Below are 18345 nucleotides of genomic sequence, written 5' to 3'. Positions count from 1 at the left end.
TAAGAATAAAACTTTGAACTCATGGTTATGTCAGTGTAGCTTTTGTATCTAGACAAACTATGTATTGTGAGGATGGGTCCTTTTTAATAAAACGGATCACAAGATGTATTTTCACGAGCAGTTCACCGGTTTTGCCAGAAACGATATCTGATCGTTTCTCATGAAGGTGTTTTTGCGTGAGAATTTCCAGAAGTGTATATGGAGGAATATCTACAAAAAAAAATAAAAAGCCTTGTTCTGAGACTTCGCAGGAGACTGTGTTCCCATCTTGTGTTTTTCCTGTTTTCCCCTTGATGAACAATGGTAAGGAGCAGGATATAACCAAAATGATAATAACAGTAACCCTCATCTAAGTCAGATAGTGTTTTCCTTTGCCCTGCGTCGGCTTCACTGACCCATCCCCCGAGCATGTCCTCTGGGTGGGCAGGTCGGCTACCGGAGCCAGCGTGTTTGCTCCGTGGCAGTAGTTTTTAACACATTGTGTTTCACAGAATTGCGGTGACTGCAAATTTAAAATAGAAAAGAATTCGTGTGAAGATGAAAAAAAATCTTCCATTAGACCGTTATGGTCGAACAGTGATTGCAAACTGGTGCGAACAGTGAGTTTATATTGGTGAACTTATTCCAACTCTCTGGACTTTTGTATCACGAGCACTTTTAAAAAGCTTGTTCTTTGGTTGTGTCAATCAATGTCTTGTGCTTTTTTAGTGTAATTCAGTTTTTCATGATGTGGTGAAGAAGATTACCTAATCGGACATAACATGACCCATAATGAAATTTTCTACAGCTCTGAAGAAACTGCAGTGTGATTTTACATTGCCCTTACAAAACTCTTACAATGGGAAAGCTTGCCTCAATTAAATTGCCTTTTATGATAGCAATCTTAAAAAGTAGAACTCATTAATTACAAACTAACTGTCCAGTTTTGCTTTTTTTTCCGTAAGAATATCTTTTATCCGAAGTTACCAACAAAGCAACTGCTGACCATAAATACATGTGTTAACTGGTTGTATAGCCTTAAAAAAACAATCATATGGGAGAGATGAGGCTATGTGCTCCAGGTGCAAGAATGAGGTGATGCCACTATTCAGACAGCTAGAAGGTTCTTGCAACTAGTAAAAAAGATCAGACCGTAAGAGGTCAAATATTAGGTATTGTGTTATGCCTGCAGGTGTCCTATGTTTTCTTTCACTTTAAAGTGAAAATAATCATTGCATGTAGTCCATTTGTTTGGTGCTGAGTCCAAAGTAGACACATACTGTTTCAGCAGGCTAGAGGTTTTTGAGTAGAGGTCTTACTTTGGCTAGAAAGTTTATAGTGGCCTGTAAACAGGAAAGGGTTGAGAACCATGGTAACAGTAAGCATAAGTAATTTTTATAGAGCTGTTCCATTTATTGAAGCATGTTTAGTGGTGGTACTTAGTTTTATTCAGCCAATGTTACTCTTTGGCAACAGTGTTCAGTTTAAGTGCTTGGTGTGGCAGAGCAGTTCATCACTGCTCCTTCCGTCATGGAACCGCAGCTAGCTGAAGATAGGGGTGAAAACGCACTGAGAGTCTTAAAAACCCAAAAGCCTTGCAACCCAATATTTCTTGAGAGCTTATATATTCAAATTTCATACTAATTTCCCCTCTTTCTTTGGAGTCTTTGTTAATACCTCTTAAGTTGTGGAATGAGCTATGGTGACAGTTGTGTGGTGACATGCCTTGTATTGCATGCCTCAAAGTTTAGGAATCACAGGATGAGTGGAAGGAAGTTGTGTCTGAATAGAGTAAATCTGCTTTCAAGATCTATTCCCCACCCCCCAGATGGCTGGTTCTTATTTCTTTGCACTGTTATTTTTCTGCCTCTAGATTTTTTTCTGCTACCTCAAATTTTTGTAAAGAGGAAAACAAATAGAACTACGTGACTCGTGGAACACCTAGAGATCATTCTGATTTTATAGGTAATTATTGTATTTACTCAATTCTAACAGTAAGTTATGCTACAAGGAACATGACTTTAGCCCACAAAGGTACTAGGTCTTCCTTACACCCAAAATTTCATCTTTTTTATTACGTGCCTTGTGAGGGCTTCCTTCTGGTAAGGGTAAACAAGCAGGACTTGGTTTTGCATTTGTGGGTTTCACAACCTAGTGTTTGGAACATTTCTATGTGATTTCATCACTTCTGCTCTTTATCACAGCATGCTTTATTGAAGACTGCCAGTATTACTGTAAAGTTCAGTTTTCATCTTATCAAAATGCATGAGAAACCTCTTAAGTTTGAACCTTTTAATCATTATAGGAAAAGAAGGAAAAGTTGATACTGAATCTGTCAGAGAAAATAATTGCTTTAGAGAAGTGCTTATGAATAGAGGCCCACCAACTGCACAGTCAAATCTTATTGCCAGTAATACTGACTGGCTTTCACTTTCTTTCTTTCTTTTTTTTTTAGGAGGAAAGTAGTAGGACTGTTCTAAGTTAAAGTAATTTTCAAAGGGAATAGCTTTGACATTTACACAAAGCAAAGGGGTGAAAGAATGTTGAAAACATGAATACATGCACAAATCTAGCTTTATCTGAACTCTTTGTAAAGTAAAATACTGCTGAAAAAACAGAGGTGAGGGTGAGGAAAGCAATTAAATTAATTTAGGAATACTAGGTTTTACCAAAATGAAAAAATCTGCTTTCTTAACTGCAAGATCTCTCTGCTTTGGGAACATTGATAAACATATGCCTTTATTGCCTACAATTTATTCATGTTGTGATACAAATATAGAAGAGAGATGGTCTTTCTTGCTGTATCATCATCTGTTACATCACTGGAAAGTTACCATATACCATTTTTAATAGCAGATGTTGTTTTCCTGCATGACATCCTTGTCTCTAAACTGGAGGGACATAAATTTGATGGATGGACGACTCGGTGGATAAAGAATTGGTTGGCTGGCCGCACGCAGAGTTGAAGTCAACAGCTTGGTGTCCAGCTGAAGACCAGTAACGAGTGGAGTCCCTCAGGGATCGGTGTTGGGACCGGTCTTGTTCAACATCTTTGTCGGTGACATGGACAGTGGGATTGAGTGTGCCCTTAGCAAGTTTGCTGATGACACCAAGCTGTGTGGTTCAGTTGATACGCTGGAGGGAAGGAATGCCATCCAGAGGGACCTTGACACACTTGTGAGGTGGGCTGATGCCAACCTTATGAAGTTTAACCATGCCAAGTGCAAGGTCCCACACCTGGGTCAGAGCAATCCCAGGCACAGCTACAGGTTGGGCAGAGAAGAGATTCAGAGCAGCCCTGCGGAGAAGGACCTGGGGGTGTTGGTTGATGAGAAAATGGACATGAGCATTCAGTGTGCGCTCACAGTCCAGAAAGCCAACCATATCCTGGGCTGCATCAAAAGGAGCCTGACCTCTACTACTCCTCTCATGAGACCTCACTTGGAGTATTGTGTACAGTTCTGGTGTCCTCAATAGAAGAAGGACATGGAACTGTTGGAACGAGTCCAGAGGTGGGCCATGAGGATGATCAGGGGACTGGAGCACCTCCTGTATGAAGACAGGCTGAGGAAGTTGGGGCTGTTCAGCCTGGAGAAGAGAAGGGTGCGTGGAGACCTCATAGCAGCCTTCCAGTGTCTGAAGGGGGCCTATAAGGATGCTGGGGAGGGACTCTTCATTAGGGACGGTAGTGATAGGACAAAGGGTAATGGGTTAAAACTTAAACGGGAAGTTTAGATTGGATATAAGGAAGAAGTTCTTTACTGTGAGGGTGGTGAGGCACTGGAACAGGTTGCCTAAAGAAGTGGTAAATGCTCCATCCCTGGTGGTGTTCAAGGCTGGGTTGGACCAAGCCTTGGGTGATGTGGTCTAGTGTGAGGTGTCCCTGCCCATGCCGGGGGGGTTGGAACTAAATGACCTTAAGGTCCTTTCTAACCCAAACCATTCTGTGATTTTATAATTTGTTCTGTTTTGTATTTTTCCTACGTCTCTGGTTCTTGTTAAACTTACTGGCATAGTGTATTATGTAATTATGTTCAGGGGTGCTGTAACCTTTCACTAGCTTTCCAGGAGCACAAGTCTAGAGGAATGTTGTAGTTCTACATGCAGGAATAACAGGAAGCCTATTTAAAATTAATTTAGCCCAGAGTAATAGCTGAGTACCAGCAGCAGTGTCCTTGTAACTATCTGCTGGGATGGTTCTAACCTGGAAGTACCCAACCCTTGAGACATAGTTTTCATTACAGATGATGGCAAAGTACTTGAAAATTCTGTGTGTAGTTATTACAAGGTCTTGCTTTTCTGTGGTCATTTTTGATGCATGGCCATCACATTCATGAGTTTGGGAAGTTTAGAGTTTTAGTCCATTGCTGTGCTCTCATTTGTTTGTGTTGCTCCTTATTAAACTGTTGGAAGAATTTTCAGTATTCTTATTTTATTTGTATAGATTAATTATACATTTCTTTTATATTTCAGCTATTTATTTCTACACCTCACCCCAAACCCCACCCCCCCAGCTTTTAGTTAATATAGTGAGGATTTGGACTAAATGAAATTCATCCTTATAAGCTTCTTATACTTAGAAACAGATATAAAAATAGCACTTTGGTATTTTTATTTCTCTGGTCCCAAAAAGCAACCTGGTCTAGTGGAAGGTGTCCCTGCTCATGTCAGGGGGGTTGGAACTTGATTTTTAAGGTCCCTTCGAACCCAAACCATTCTATAAGAAAATGATTGTAGGATACCTGAGGAGCCTGTTCCAAGTTTATGGTTGCTGAGGTGGTACAGACTTTGGCAGTCAAACCACTGCCACTAACTATAGTAATCATCAGTACCGACAACAGGACAATATTTCATGTTACATTAGTCCACTAATGTGGGTTTTCATTCAGTGTGGGCACCAGAACCTGTTTCTCACCCTGCATTGCTCTCGTCAATACCAGGTATTTTAGTATTGGATAGCAGAATGATGCATTTGGTACCTGATGCCACAAGCTCAGTGCCTAGATAGAGGTTGGGAGGTACCTGCTTAAGCTTGTTGTTGTCTTCTGGCTTTACTCAAGTCTGATAAAAGCACAGGGTTAGAACATGGGAATGGAACTCAAACAAGTGTCACTTGGTCTTCCTTCAGGTTCCCTGAGATTCATCTCTGCCTGCAAAGATGCTAACACCATTTTATTTATCCTCTCGCTTGTCTGTTTAGTAGCCTTTCCCAACCAACCTGTTAGCCCAACAGCAATGATAATCAGAAAATTACTATCATTGAGTCACATATGTATGGCATCAGGTAATTGAGGAAAACAGTCCTTTGTGACTGACATGTTTTTTAGGGAACAATAGGCTTTCCTTAATTTCTGGTCATAAAGGATTGACCGCCGATCAGGCTTTTTTTTTTTTCCTTTTTGCCTGTTTTCCATTTCTTTTTCTCCTCAGTCAACCTATATCCTTGTTGGTACCTACCACCATAGGTAACATCAACACTTTTCTGAGCTTTAAAGATTATTAGAACTGCTAAGGTTCCTCAGAATTTGCTTTGAGAACAAACTTTTGGGTTTTGGGGGTTATTTTTCCATTATTTTGTAGTAGTTCAAAATGCGTTAGCTCTACTCACCAAAATAGCCAGCCTCTTCCAGATTGTCAGAACTTTTAGGCTGGGCCTGCACCTTTTCTTCTAGTGGTCGTGGAAGTTAAATTTGAAACAAATGTCAAGTGTACTCTGGAGAGAAGGAACTGAAAAGGTCTATCACTATGGGAGAAATCCTTATTCCTGTTGTACTGCAAGGTAAAATGACTAATTACCAAGCAGAGATGCTGATTAGTAATTATGTCTTGTGGACTTACGCAGTTAGGCATTTTTCCAGAGGACGAATTTCTGTAAAAATGAGAGAGGTATTGATTTCAATCTGTTCAGAAGAATACTTTGCCAATTAATTACCTCAATTCTAAGTGATGTTAAAAATCCTGATGTCTTCCAGAACAACAGGATATACTTGGAAGAATAGGTCTTAGTAATTTGGATTCTTCCAAGAGCATCCATCAGATTGTCAGAATTAATGGAAAACTGTTTATAAAATTGTATAAGGCTGTTTTTGTAACACAGTAAAATTTAAGGTAGAACACTGGCTTTATCTCTTCAAAAATGTGTCTGGATAGACTTGCCCCACTGCCTTAGCTGATACTTTTGTCCCTATAGTCAATATATGTTGTATTGACTCTATTGCAAAGAATGGACTTCATTTAAAAATTAGTAATACTTTAACCAACTTTCTTAAAATTTGCAATGCTTTCCAGTTCAAGAAATTGACATTTAAATCAACATTCTGCTGTATTTTGTGAAAACTCCTATGGCCCTGTATTACACATTCAGTGGTGGGAGCAGTTCATGAAAGACTATATCAATTGTTCTAGACATCCTTTTAGATATAGAATGTAAGCTCCTTTCTTACCTAAGGGATAAAGACCTTTTTAACTTTGAGGAATGTCACCCTTTACAGTTTCAAAAAGCCACAGCTTGCCCAAGTGTTTTGCATAATTACAGCCTTTTAAGCCTTTGAAAAACATCTTGAAAATGTAAGGTGTTTCTCATGCCCCCACTTACTGGATTTTGTATGGTGGAGAGGAGGAGCAGAATGTGTCTTACCTAAAAAGAATGAAAGCCTAAGTAACTAACAAGAGTGCTGTGGGTAATGTTCTTAGACCTGTTTCTAATAGTCTCGCCTTAATTATTTCTTGTGGGTTGCAACTGAAGACTTTTTGTTCAGCTAGATAGGCTGGCTGTCTCCAACAACAAAGCAATTGTCACCTTGGCAAAGCATTACACCAGTAGCATTGGAAAGGATGATATTAAATGAAAAAGCAATTCATTTTGTGAAAGGCTGGGTATTATGAGGCCAGAACAGTGATTATTATTTCTTTCATTGCTCTTTGTTTTGTGATTATAGTATTATATGTTTGTTTAAAAAGGAATCCCTCCCCTCCAATCTCTGTTCTGATTAGAATTTAGCCCTGTAAGAAAAGCGGCTCTGCAGGAAATGCTTTCTTTACTAAATAGTACCCAAGGTACAACTTTATTCTGAAATGCCATATTAATAGCAATTACTAAAAAAGAAAACACAAAAGACCATCTTTTGAAGACCTAAACACAGAACATAGGAAACAGACTTTGCCGTTGTAAGTTTTCAGTTGAGTGAAATGTTTCTATTTTTAAACTATTTCTGCTGTATCTCCCTCCAAATAGTTTCCCAGAAGTTCTCTCTTCTCACCTTTGTTTTTTTTTTTAATCAGTTTAGTTAATAGACAATATATTTTAAAAGGTAGACTTAGATGGAGCAGAATGTATTTCTTATTCTTCCTTCCATGTTTCACAGATTTTTTTTCAGAACAAGTGAGAAAGTGTCGTAGTGTGATCTGCTTATGGTTTTGTAACCCTTTCATGCTCAGTGTAGCTTATTGGTTTCCCTATTTGCAACTGCAGGAACTGTTTACATGCAACACTTTTGAACACTGACTTTGAATAGGAAGATCTTGCAGCCTGTCAAACTACAAGCAGTTTCACTTTCTAAGCACCTTTTTTCTTTCTGGCACTTTTGAATCTGTTTTCAGTATACATTGCTCATAAAAGGGAAAGAGCAATAAAAGAAGAGAGAGGAAAGAAGAGGGTCTTTATACCCTCCTGCTCTCAAAAATTTCTTTCAAAGTATGCTAAGCTGTTGTGCAGTCATAGCTATTTAGAACCAAAAGGAGAGAACTGCATGATCTCAAATGTCTTTTAGGTTTTTTTTTTAAGTGCTGGTTGTTTCTCTGATGTGTCTTCCATCTCCTCTACCTCCCTTTCTCCAATATGTTACGAAGCTGTAAGAGGATACAGGTATCAAAAATTACACATGCTCTGTAGGCATGATGATATAATCTGTCTAGTACAGATCTGAGTTGATTTGGGTGGAAATAGTATCCTTCATTATAAAACCCCCCACAATTCACACCATTCTTATGCTTACTGTAGCCTCAATTTCACAGCCAGCAGAACTTGTCAAAATAAGGTTAAAGTATACCCATAGAACAGATGAAATATTCACAGCACCTGGCTATGTAGTATGGTCTACCATAAGACAAGAATGAAGTCCAGAGTTTACTAACCTGAACTGTAAAGAATACAAATAGTAATACGGCTGAACTACCAAATTCATTTAATATTTACATTCAGTATGTATGTGGTGAGGAGACATGGGAGAAGCTCACAGGAAGATGAGGTTTTTGTCAGTGGTTTTGGTGACTGGATTGTTTGTAAGCAAGTTCTTACTTGTTGCCAGAGCAGATGTTTTATGTTAACTTTTGCACAAATAAGCTATTAGCCTGACAGTTGCCTTCCAGATAAGTAAAGCATTCTATATTGGTTTTTCATTGTATCTGTATGCATTTGTCTTGCAGATAATCTAAAATATTCTAATACTTTGAACAGAAGTACTCTTGAATATTTAATGGTCACTTGGTCCTTGCCAAAGATGAAATCAGGGTTTAAATCTTTCTCTTTTACATTCAGTAAGAGAAATGATATTTTAGATGTAAATGTAATCACAAGCTTGTTCATTCAAACTATAATTAAAGCATTAAGAAGCTAGAGCATTTAATGATGTTGTAACTTGATGAAGCTTAGCAAGATCTTCACCAAGAACCACAGCACTTTAAACTTGGGAGTGTATCCTGAGGAAATAAAAGTTAATTGACTAAAAGTACAAGTTTATAAACATGTGGGCAGATCAGGTGGTAAGTAGTAGAGCTTAACTTTTTTTGCACCTCCTCTCACTTGTTGATAAAATCTTTTTTTCTTCAAGAAATACAAATTTAAATTGCACTGTTGCATGGGAAATTGGCTGATGTTTTGACCAAAAAACAGTTGTACTTAAAACAGATTAAGGGATAGTTTCAGTAAATATTCAAGCATTATTGAAGCTCAATGGATGATAAATACTTTTTATAGATATTGAAAGCTAAATTAGGAATTCTTTGAACTTTGAATGAATGGGGAGGATATGTGAGCAAATGACTGTAGACAGTCTGAATCTTGTGAGATCCGTATGCAGTAGTACAAGATTAGTTTTGTATTTACCTAAAGATTTAGAGAGGAGAGATAGGAGAGAAATTAAAAAATAAAAATAAAAACCAACAACAGCAATTCCCACTGCAACAAACAAACAGGAAGACCAAACACAGGGGAAAAAGAACAACAAGCATAATGGTTATCAAATAATAAAAGTTATTTCTCAGTTATGCCTTCTGTCAGTTTAGCCGCCTGAGTTTTCTCTTTTTTGAGCACGGTACAGTGAACCTGATACCTCTTGGAGTGCCAACAGTTTGCATTACTATCTTGTGTTCCTTCTGGCAGTTTATTGCTGTTGTCTACTTCACTATCTATGCAGAACAAAAAACATTTTAGGATCCCTGTAAAACGAGGTGTGAGGCACTAAAGGTGGGGATTAGTATGTCTCTTAGGATAGTTCAGCAGTTAACTCTGCAAGTTCTTTAGTGATTTAAAAGTTTAATAGGTAGTCTAGATTTCTACCATTGTTGCCTTCTTTCTCGAGGTCATTTCAGTTGTACACAGCTGTGGAAGGGTAGGAGCTCATAGTTGCGTTTGAACAACCAGATGTTGTGATGATTTCTGTTCTACTTTGTTTCTGAATCCTAAGTTTAAGTGATACACAGCCACTCAAGCTAAGGCAGTTGTGCATACTAAGAAGCAAAAGATCAGCAGCTTGTGAGTCTCTAAGGTTTCCAGACAAGGTGGCTTTATGTCTGTTGGTTTATCAGTTCCTCCCTAGTAATATTTCTGTCTACTTGCCAATTCCAGTGAAGTTCTGACAGAATGGAGCTTTTATTTTGTTTAAACTTCACGAATTTTATTGTAACATGAAAAAACCTAACATTGAGGTACAACGTCTGTAATTAAAGCAAGTAATACAACACATTTTATTTTGTATTTATAAACAAATATATGTATAATCCAATTTAAGCATCGCTGGGACTATTTGATTATAAATACTGCTGTCTGGTACTGATCTCTGATTTCAGTGCTGAATTTCAAATTTAGAGTTAGTGATGTAAATGTCAGTTGTAATGGAGAAATAAGATGAAATTGGGTTTCCTACTCTACAAGATAGTAATTTCTAGTAATGTATATCTGTCAGCTGCTAGTGTGTCTAATTATAAACAGGATTTTTAGTAGTGATTGGTGAGGATTCATCTCACAGGTCCTTAATTGGAATATGAGCCCTTAAATGAGCTTGTAAAAAATCTTTTCTATAATTCATATATTTAATAAGTAATTGAAATAATTTCTTTGTGTGGCATTTCTTGCATAGTTGCTGCTTCATCTGTGTTCAATGAGCTGTATAAGGAGCAATCATTACTGGCAAGCTGAACTGGAAAAATGCTCTTCTGTACTATACATATTAAAGTAAATAATACATACCTAGAGCTGGCATATAGAAAATCTTAATACCCTACTGGAGGGGGAAGAACATGTGCACGTACACATTTTGACAATGTTGTAACAAAATGCTTCTAATGCATTTCTTTAAAAAGGAAGACACTTTTTCTTTCATCTTTTGTATATGTAAACAAAAGTAATTTTCATTTAGCAGGGGGGTGAGAATAACTTGTTATGGAGCAACATTTCCATTCAGTAGCATGGAACTTGTGCATTGATTTCTTCACCTCCTGTGTATGTAGTCACTATGCTTGGCAGTCACCAAGGTCCTTTTCTGCAAAGCTGCTTTCCAGCTGGGTGACCAATAGCACATACTGGCACATGGGATTGCTCCTCCCCAGGTGCAGGATTTTGTGCTTCCCTTTGTTGAACTTTAAGTTCTGCAGGCTGATCTTGCTAGAAAGACAAAGTCAGAGGGCGTTGTTTGGTATCTCAGCGTTTGCTATGTCCTTTGCCACCAGGGCCCTGCCCTGTTCAGCAGCAGGCCCACATTCTCTAGTCTTCCTTTAGTGTACCTGTAAAAGTCATTTGTGTTGCCTTTGATGTCCCTTGTGAGGTTCAACTCCAGGTAGAGTACAGTGGTAGAATTAATATTGCAAGGATTTGCAGAAGTTCTGTTTGGCATCTGGGATGTTATGCACAATTGGGCTCCTAAAATATTCTAAGTGCGTGGCATCTATAGATGCAACATTAATTTTTAAAACTAAATAAAAGTTCTATTTTTCATAGTAATGAGACATATGTTTCTTATAAACATTAATATGATACTTAATAACATTGAGATGATTCTTAAAGCATTCTGCCTTTTAGTGTGATGATTGTTGGTTTTATACTTTGATCATTTGTGTTGCCTTTCTGTGAACCCTGTATTCTGCAACACTATTTTTGAGATGCAATGATCAATTGCATACAAGGAATTCCAGATGAGGTCACACCATTTGTTTTAGAAATAAGTAATAAAATTATATCCTTATATGTTACCTCTTACGCAGCTGAAAATCCCAACTGGGAGGTGGGGGGTGCTAACTGAAGCTGCTAATTAAGGAGAGGTCCGCACTGAGAGAGAAATAATGAGTCTCTTGAGATGTCTTTTGGTGTTGGATCATTCATTTAGAATGCTCAAGCCTCTATCTTGAAATACGTTGCTTCAGCTGCTGTGGCATTACATAGCTTGACATTTAAATACAGTGTAAACTTTTTGCCCATGGAACTCAATATATTTTTCTTCGATGTTTGCATAGTCTGGCATGGAGCACTATCTTGTATTACCTAATTGCTTGCAAATCTACTTCACTGTTCTTCTACAGTTTTGTAATCTGACAGTTTTCTGTAAGGGCCTTATGCAGAGCTGAGTACCTGTAATTTTTTATCAAACAAGCATCCACTCTGCTGTTGACAATGTTAGTAGTGTTTTCCTTTACCCATTTTTCTGTGGGTTTTTGAGACAAACTGAATGCCTCATGGTGAAATAAAGCTGCTGCTGTCTTGGAAAAATTGTAAAAAGATCTTACTCAGTTTGCCTGCAAATCTACCTGCAAAGGTGTGCTTATATCATCTTGATAGAAGGAAACTATCTCCATGTTATTTTGTTTGGATTTGCTGCAGTCCTGTCTCTGGTATGTGGCATTTTGTAGCTTTATTAGTCAATACCTTCCTAAACTGGTTCTAAAACTTGCTCTTCTTTTGGCAAGACTACCTTAAATATCTGCAGAACAGTGGTTTTGTTACCACTCTTCCTTAACAGTGACATTTCTAGAGCAGATGACTTGTGCTGGAGTATTACTGTATTTCTAGATTGTATGACTTTATGTTGTTTTCATTAGACTCAGCAGTACTAGTATTTGGGTGTATGAACTGGAAACCTTTTACTTGTCTTAATCTGCGTGGCTACTTCAGCCTTTTGGTACCAAAAACTGGTTTTGTGATCTGGGGGACTGCCTTTTCACAGTGCTGTCCATTTTGTAATGAGTTTTCATGGAAAAACCACATCTGACCTGATGGACTCGGAATGCAAAATTTTCCAGGGTGAATAATCTTCAGAGGATTTACTGTTCTGTTTACTCAGGCATAGCTCTGCATTGCAGTTTTACCTGTAGATGGTGCAATTCCTGATAATGCTTGGGTATTAACTTGGATAGATAGAAATTCAGTGTTAATGTTTTAATGTTAAAGAAGCATAAATGTGTTGGATCACAACTGTTGTTCTGGGTGAACCAGTATGATGCTTGAGCCTAGGATCTGACAGTGTAGTCTTCTATTGTAAATGGAAATATTTCTCCCCTTCTCCCTCCTTATCTGAATAAACAGCAAACCATGCTGTTGCTTCATACTGCTCTTTTCATGCTACTGTTAAGCTGACTGCTCTGAAGTCTGTGTTTCTAAACATATGGCTTGCACCTCTCAAGAGAAATGTGCAATGCAAAGTGGCAGAAAGTTGTAATGTAGTGCCAGTAATTTTGCTGCAGCTCATTTCTGCTGGTCAGAACAATGAATTTAAGTTCATACAGTTAGTAACTGTAGGGTGTTTTCATTTTTTCCGCCTGGATGAACTATGCTGTTTCTGCTGTAAGGGACTATTTGTGTAACTGTGAACCAGAAATGTTTGCACTTACAAAAAACTTTGGAATAGGAAATGATTATTGTTTTATAGAATCATAGAGCATGAAGGTAGATATCTTCCTGAAGTCTTTGTTGAGGTTATTTCTGTAATCTTGAGGCTGGAACAAAGGAATAGGGAAGCAAAAAGAAAGTAAATATTTAGCATTTCTTTTAACATAGGAATAGTTATAAGCAGAATTGCAGTTGGGTTTTGGTGATAGCATTTTTCTTTGAACAGTTATTTTAATGCCTCAAGTTAATATTTTAAAAATCTGTTTTTTTAAAAGTGTTAAATATTGAATGCCTTTTAATGCTGTAAGTATGCATTTGATTAATTGATAAACATCTTGTGGTCAATGAACTTTTCTTATGCTTTAGAATACATATCTAGGATCACTGAACATTGACAATAATATATTACTTTTATCACATCTTAATGAGTCTAGTAATGTCTAAAATACATCTTTTTGCATTTCATTTTTTTGCTAAGCAGTATTTTCTCAAGGGAGAAACAACTCTTGCTGTCCAGACACAGACTTCATCTAGTTATTTTGATATTTTCATTGTTAATTTGCATTTAAAGGATCATTAATATTAAGGACTGATCCTTTATGCCCCTAGATCTTCAATTTAAAAATTGGTAGTTTAAAATCCATTTGACAGAACGAATATCTTGAAAACACTGTATCTGAGTTTGCTTGAAATTGAGTGGTGATAGTTTTTTGAAGCCAAAACACGGCAGTGACAGTAAAAATGTTACCGTGAAAAGTGATGTTGAGTTTGAAATCTCTAAGTGCCTCAGAAAAGTAATCCATAAATTTTTGTTTATTTGAAAATTTACGTAACTTCCCAGTGGAAAAGTCATCATGAATAAAACTCTTTAGATCTGATTATTTAAATTATTTTCTATATTTCCCAGTGATGTACCCAATAATATTTAGTGTGTATCTTCCCCTAAAATAAACAGTAGAAGTATCTTAGGAGTAAAAATGTTACCAAAATTTTAACTAGTTATTCTGGTTTGCAATCTTCCTTTAACACTTGTGTGAATAAATATTATATGTAATATTAAAAAATGTCAGTGGAGTAAAGTTTTGGCTAGTGGAAAAAAGATTTTTATATCTCTGTGGAGATAAGTTGTTCTGAAGATCTTGAAGAGAGTAATTTACAAAGCTGTCATCTTACGTTCTTGGTGTTAGCTATTTACACAATCGCAGATTTAACGTAAGGTGTGCATTTAAAGGCTTTCCTTTTGTTCATAAAGCAGAATTTGGGAAACCGTGCCCCACTGCTAACTGCAGGGATTTATTACTTTGTTGGGCTGCTTGTATGAGAGAAGGTTTGTACTTACATGTTCAGGTGCTCCACTCTTAGGTAATATCAATCTGATCAGTCAAAACCAGAGTGCTCAAAATTGTCTTCAGAGTAAGTTTGTGAACAGGATGATGTGCCCACCGAGGACACTGTACCTGTATTCAAAATGTTATGATTCACCACAAAGTAGAAATTGTTACTCAGCTGCAACTATGATAAAAGTCAGAAAAAATGGGTATAAACACTCGTGTTTTTTCATGTAATGAAAACTTTTGCCTTAATAAATGAAAAAAAATATTTCGGAATCCTTGCAAAGTCTGTGTGGGCTGCATTTGACTAAGATGGTGCTGTTCAGCTTATCTTTTTCACAGTTTTTTCAGCAATATGTTGGTGCGTTAGACATATGACTGGAGGGCCATAGACATGGGTAGGTATTTGGATTTCTGAGCACCAGTCACCAGACAAGATGAGGTTTGAGTGGTCTTAGTAAGTGGAAGTCTTCATAGTTCATAATTTGAGATTTCAAAAGTCTGTTAATTCCCAGCAGGGGACCTGATAAAAGCTATCGCATTATTCATAGTAATAAAGATTGTCCACATAAGAAGAGGCCCTCAAGTATTTCCGAGCAATGCTGTCAATTTAAACTGAAAAGTTAAGTGGCGCTTGTCTCATCTTGTCATTTGTAATACAAGCTTGTATCTAATTTATATGAAAAAGAAGTACTTTAGATATTTATGCAATCTGTCTTAGAGCTGTAATTTGGGAGAGTGTATGGAGGAGAAAGAGTTTGAGACATCTAGAAAAATTATAGAAAACAGAAAACGGTTTTGTGTTATGGACTCTTAAAACTACAGCACATTTTGTTTTCTAACTGCTCTTGGAGCCCATAGCTTTACAGCTGAAGAAAAGCAGTAATTAGGCTGCAGTTCTCAATAAATAATGAGAAAGTGCTGTAAAAGCGCTAGAATTTGCAAATCTGCCACTAGACTTGTTCTGGGACAGTTTGAATTTTAAATGAGTCTGTTATACAAGAAAGGGAATCCAGGTCAGTCCTTCTGTATAATGGATTTACTGTACCAGCAGAAATAAACATATTTAAAGTTTACTTTTATAGTTAAATGGGTAATTAATATATTGCTGCTGTGATGAATGTTAACAAATGCAATCACTCATCCTGCTTCTCCACCCTTGATGACCACCTGACACCAATGCGAAATGTAAGGAGAGGATAAATAAAAAGTTGCTGGTTTATTATTACTTTTTAAGCTATACTGTCATTTCACCCAACTTGCAGTTAGACAAATTATGGTGTTTAAACACTGCAGTTAAGCTTTTAACAATTAGCTGTATGTGTACAAGATGAGTAAGGTCTGCATGTTATACCATTTTGCTGCAAAGCCCTTCATGTACAGTTTATGGTATGCCAGGATGCTGGCAAGGTGTGTGTTCTGCAACACAGCATCTCTGTAGAGAACAACTGGAATGCTGTTTCTGTAGAAATTAGCTTTGCTAGCATTTGTGAGAAGCACAATAACTGTGTTCTCAGCAGTGATGAGTGAGATTTCCGGGTTAAAAGTAGCCTTTTGAGCATCATGGTTCCCAAGATAATAGCATGATTTACTCCTGGCACTGGGTATGAAAGAGTGTTTGTGGGTTTTGGTGGTAAAATTGTGCGCTGCTTAAGTTTTTGTACTCTGTATAGAACCTCTTTCAAGGAATACTACACGTGATCACAAGATCACATATACTATAGCTCATAATGTTCATCTGAGGGATAGTGACTTTCACTTTTGATGAAAACTGTAGGTAGAAAAGAAGCATTTCTTTATAAATTTGTTGCCTGTATATCCTGGAGAGTTGAACAGAGTAACACAACTGTGAAGACTGAAACGTGGATCTGTTTATGAAAGACTGATAAAATCCAGTGCGTCTTTGTTGTTCTGAAATTCTTATTACTATTTGCATGTGATTGGAATGAGTCTCAGCATTTTATACCTAACTAGCTCCATATGTCATAGAGAAAAATAAGCTGGTTTTCATAGGAAATGTAAATAGGTCATTGTCTCTTTTGTCCTTTTGGGCTTTTCTTCTTCATTCAAATAAAAACTTTTGTCGGCTATTTTAATACATTACATTATCTGTCTAGAGGGAGTTCTGTCTCAAAAGTATGCATCTCTCTTTTTCACTGTTCCATCACAGTACTTTTATACTGATCTGGAACAGCTGATTGTGTATGATTAGAAAGAAGCCGTTTGAGAAGTCGTCTTTTGTTGTCTGTTTTGCAGGGGGTGTTTCTGATGTCTTGGAAAATGACCAGTTAGCTTTTTCTTTTCACTTTTAGTGATATATAAGTGAATGGAAACCATTAGCTCATTTAAGATAAAATTTTCAGTTACTGCAGACCTAGATTTGAATCAAAGCACATCAAGATGAAAGGCTTTATAACCCCCAGTACTAGTCCCTTGAGCCTTCCAGGCTGTTCTTGTCCTTTTTAAGTTAGTGCATGTCCTGTAATGGGAAAAAAAAAAATTATTTACAGTTGAGTTTCTCCCCAGCATAATCAGTTATCTTTGGACCGGTTTTAAGTCTTTCCTGTAAATTTATTCTGCTGCAGTGCAGGAAGAAGTTATTTTGCTTTTTGTGGGATTTTTTTCCCTCTGAGTAGCAAGAGTTAACAGCATAAGAAGCAGTGATTCTAAGATGCAGTACAGGAATTACTTCTCTGTCATTTGTGGTTTAAGAAAAGGGGGTGGTATTCAGCTCTTGAAAGGGCTTTAATGAATACTGTTTGTGGGTTTGAAAGCTAATGGTCAGAGGAGAGCAACAGAAACAGCCTTGGAGCTTTTAGGGTAAACCGATTAGCATTTTTCTTGATTGAGGTGATTGTTTTACGTCCTCTTTTTATCTGAGGATTTTTCACTATTGCCTTTTGTTGATATTCAAATTATATGCCGTTAAAGAAGCCTTTTTTGTCTGAATGCAATGCTTTCTCCCCTCCTGTAGAAAATCTGCTTGCCACAGACAGGCAGAGCATGTGTTTCTCTTGTCTTGGTTGGGTGCACAGATCTTTTATGTGTGCTGCTTCTTACCCTGTTGCCTAGCGATCACTGGCTTTCACTAAGGATGTCTGGCTCTCGTAAAGAGTTTGATGTGAAGCAGATTTTAAAAATCAGATGGAGGTGGTTTGGTCATCAGGCGTCAGCCCCTAACTCCGCAATTGAAAACCACCAGGGAGACTTCTGGAATAGAGGACAAAATGTAACAACTGGTGGCACAAAGTTTTTAGATTCAGGTAACCTTCCTTTAACATCAGTTGGTTACAGAAGGTCCAGCCAACAGGATTTCCAGAATTCACCTCCTTGGCCAATGGCATCCACCTCAGAAATCTCTACATTTGAATTCTCAGCAGACGACTGTGGAGGTGCGCGTTGGCTTGACAGACAAGAGACAGATGATAGAGCAAGTGAAGAAGAAAATGAATCGGACAGCAGTTCATGCAGGTTAATTATTACTTTCCTATTATGAGAAATGTGGTTTCATTTCATGTTTACAGATCGCATGCATATGTAGGGCTAACCTTTTTCTAGGTTAAAATGCCTCAGAAACCTAGCAGCTGCTGTGCATCAGAAACAGAAAATGATTTATTATCAGGCTTCTGAGTGTTTACTAGGACCTTTTTAAAAGGCAGCTTTAGTTAATGTGAATAAATAAAGCACAAATGTGGATGCACTCACTTGTGTTTTAAATAGTATACCAAGTACCTGCTGCTATGGACAAGGTACTGTTCATTACGTGGTAATGTTATGGATTTCTTTCTAAATTGTTTTGAAGCGACACTAATTATGTAGTTATGCTGAGAATTAGTCCTATGCCAGTGAAAACTATGAAAATGTAAGCTTCTTGTCTCTTATGTGGTGCTCCCACATATTTCTATAGATGAGGGAGATGAAACTGTAAAAAATTATTTAGAC

The 18345-nt window shown here is 37.4% G+C and overlaps 1 protein-coding gene across 8 annotated transcripts in view; it reads left to right on the top strand.

Moving 5' to 3' along the window:
- Positions 1–18345, top strand: part of KLHL5 (kelch like family member 5) — a 57947-nt gene that overhangs the window by 989 nt on the left and 38613 nt on the right. For 2 of the 8 annotated variants that reach the window (XM_057407588.1, XM_057407587.1), the window contains exons 1-2: positions 1853–1944; positions 5610–5758. The exons of 2 other annotated variants lie outside the window; for them this stretch is intronic. In XM_057407588.1, coding sequence (XP_057263571.1) covers positions 5679–5758 — 80 coding nt within the window. In that variant the 5' untranslated portion in view covers positions 1853–1944; positions 5610–5678. Of the gene's footprint in view, positions 1–1852; positions 1945–5609; positions 5759–17478; positions 17875–18345 lie in introns of those variants that run through there. 4 more of the 8 variants (XM_057407590.1, XM_057407589.1, XM_057407586.1 and 1 more) reach the window with 2 other exon arrangements.

Source organism: Pezoporus wallicus, unplaced genomic scaffold, assembly GCF_028554395.1.
Source record: "Pezoporus wallicus isolate ANWC-B61680 ecotype Strahan unplaced genomic scaffold, APGP_CSIRO_Pwel_v1 contig_2492, whole genome shotgun sequence".
Classification (NCBI taxonomy): Eukaryota; Metazoa; Chordata; class Aves; order Psittaciformes; family Psittacidae; genus Pezoporus; species Pezoporus wallicus.
Note: the sequence above shows the minus strand (reverse complement) of the source record. Positions and strands in the feature narration are given on the sequence as shown.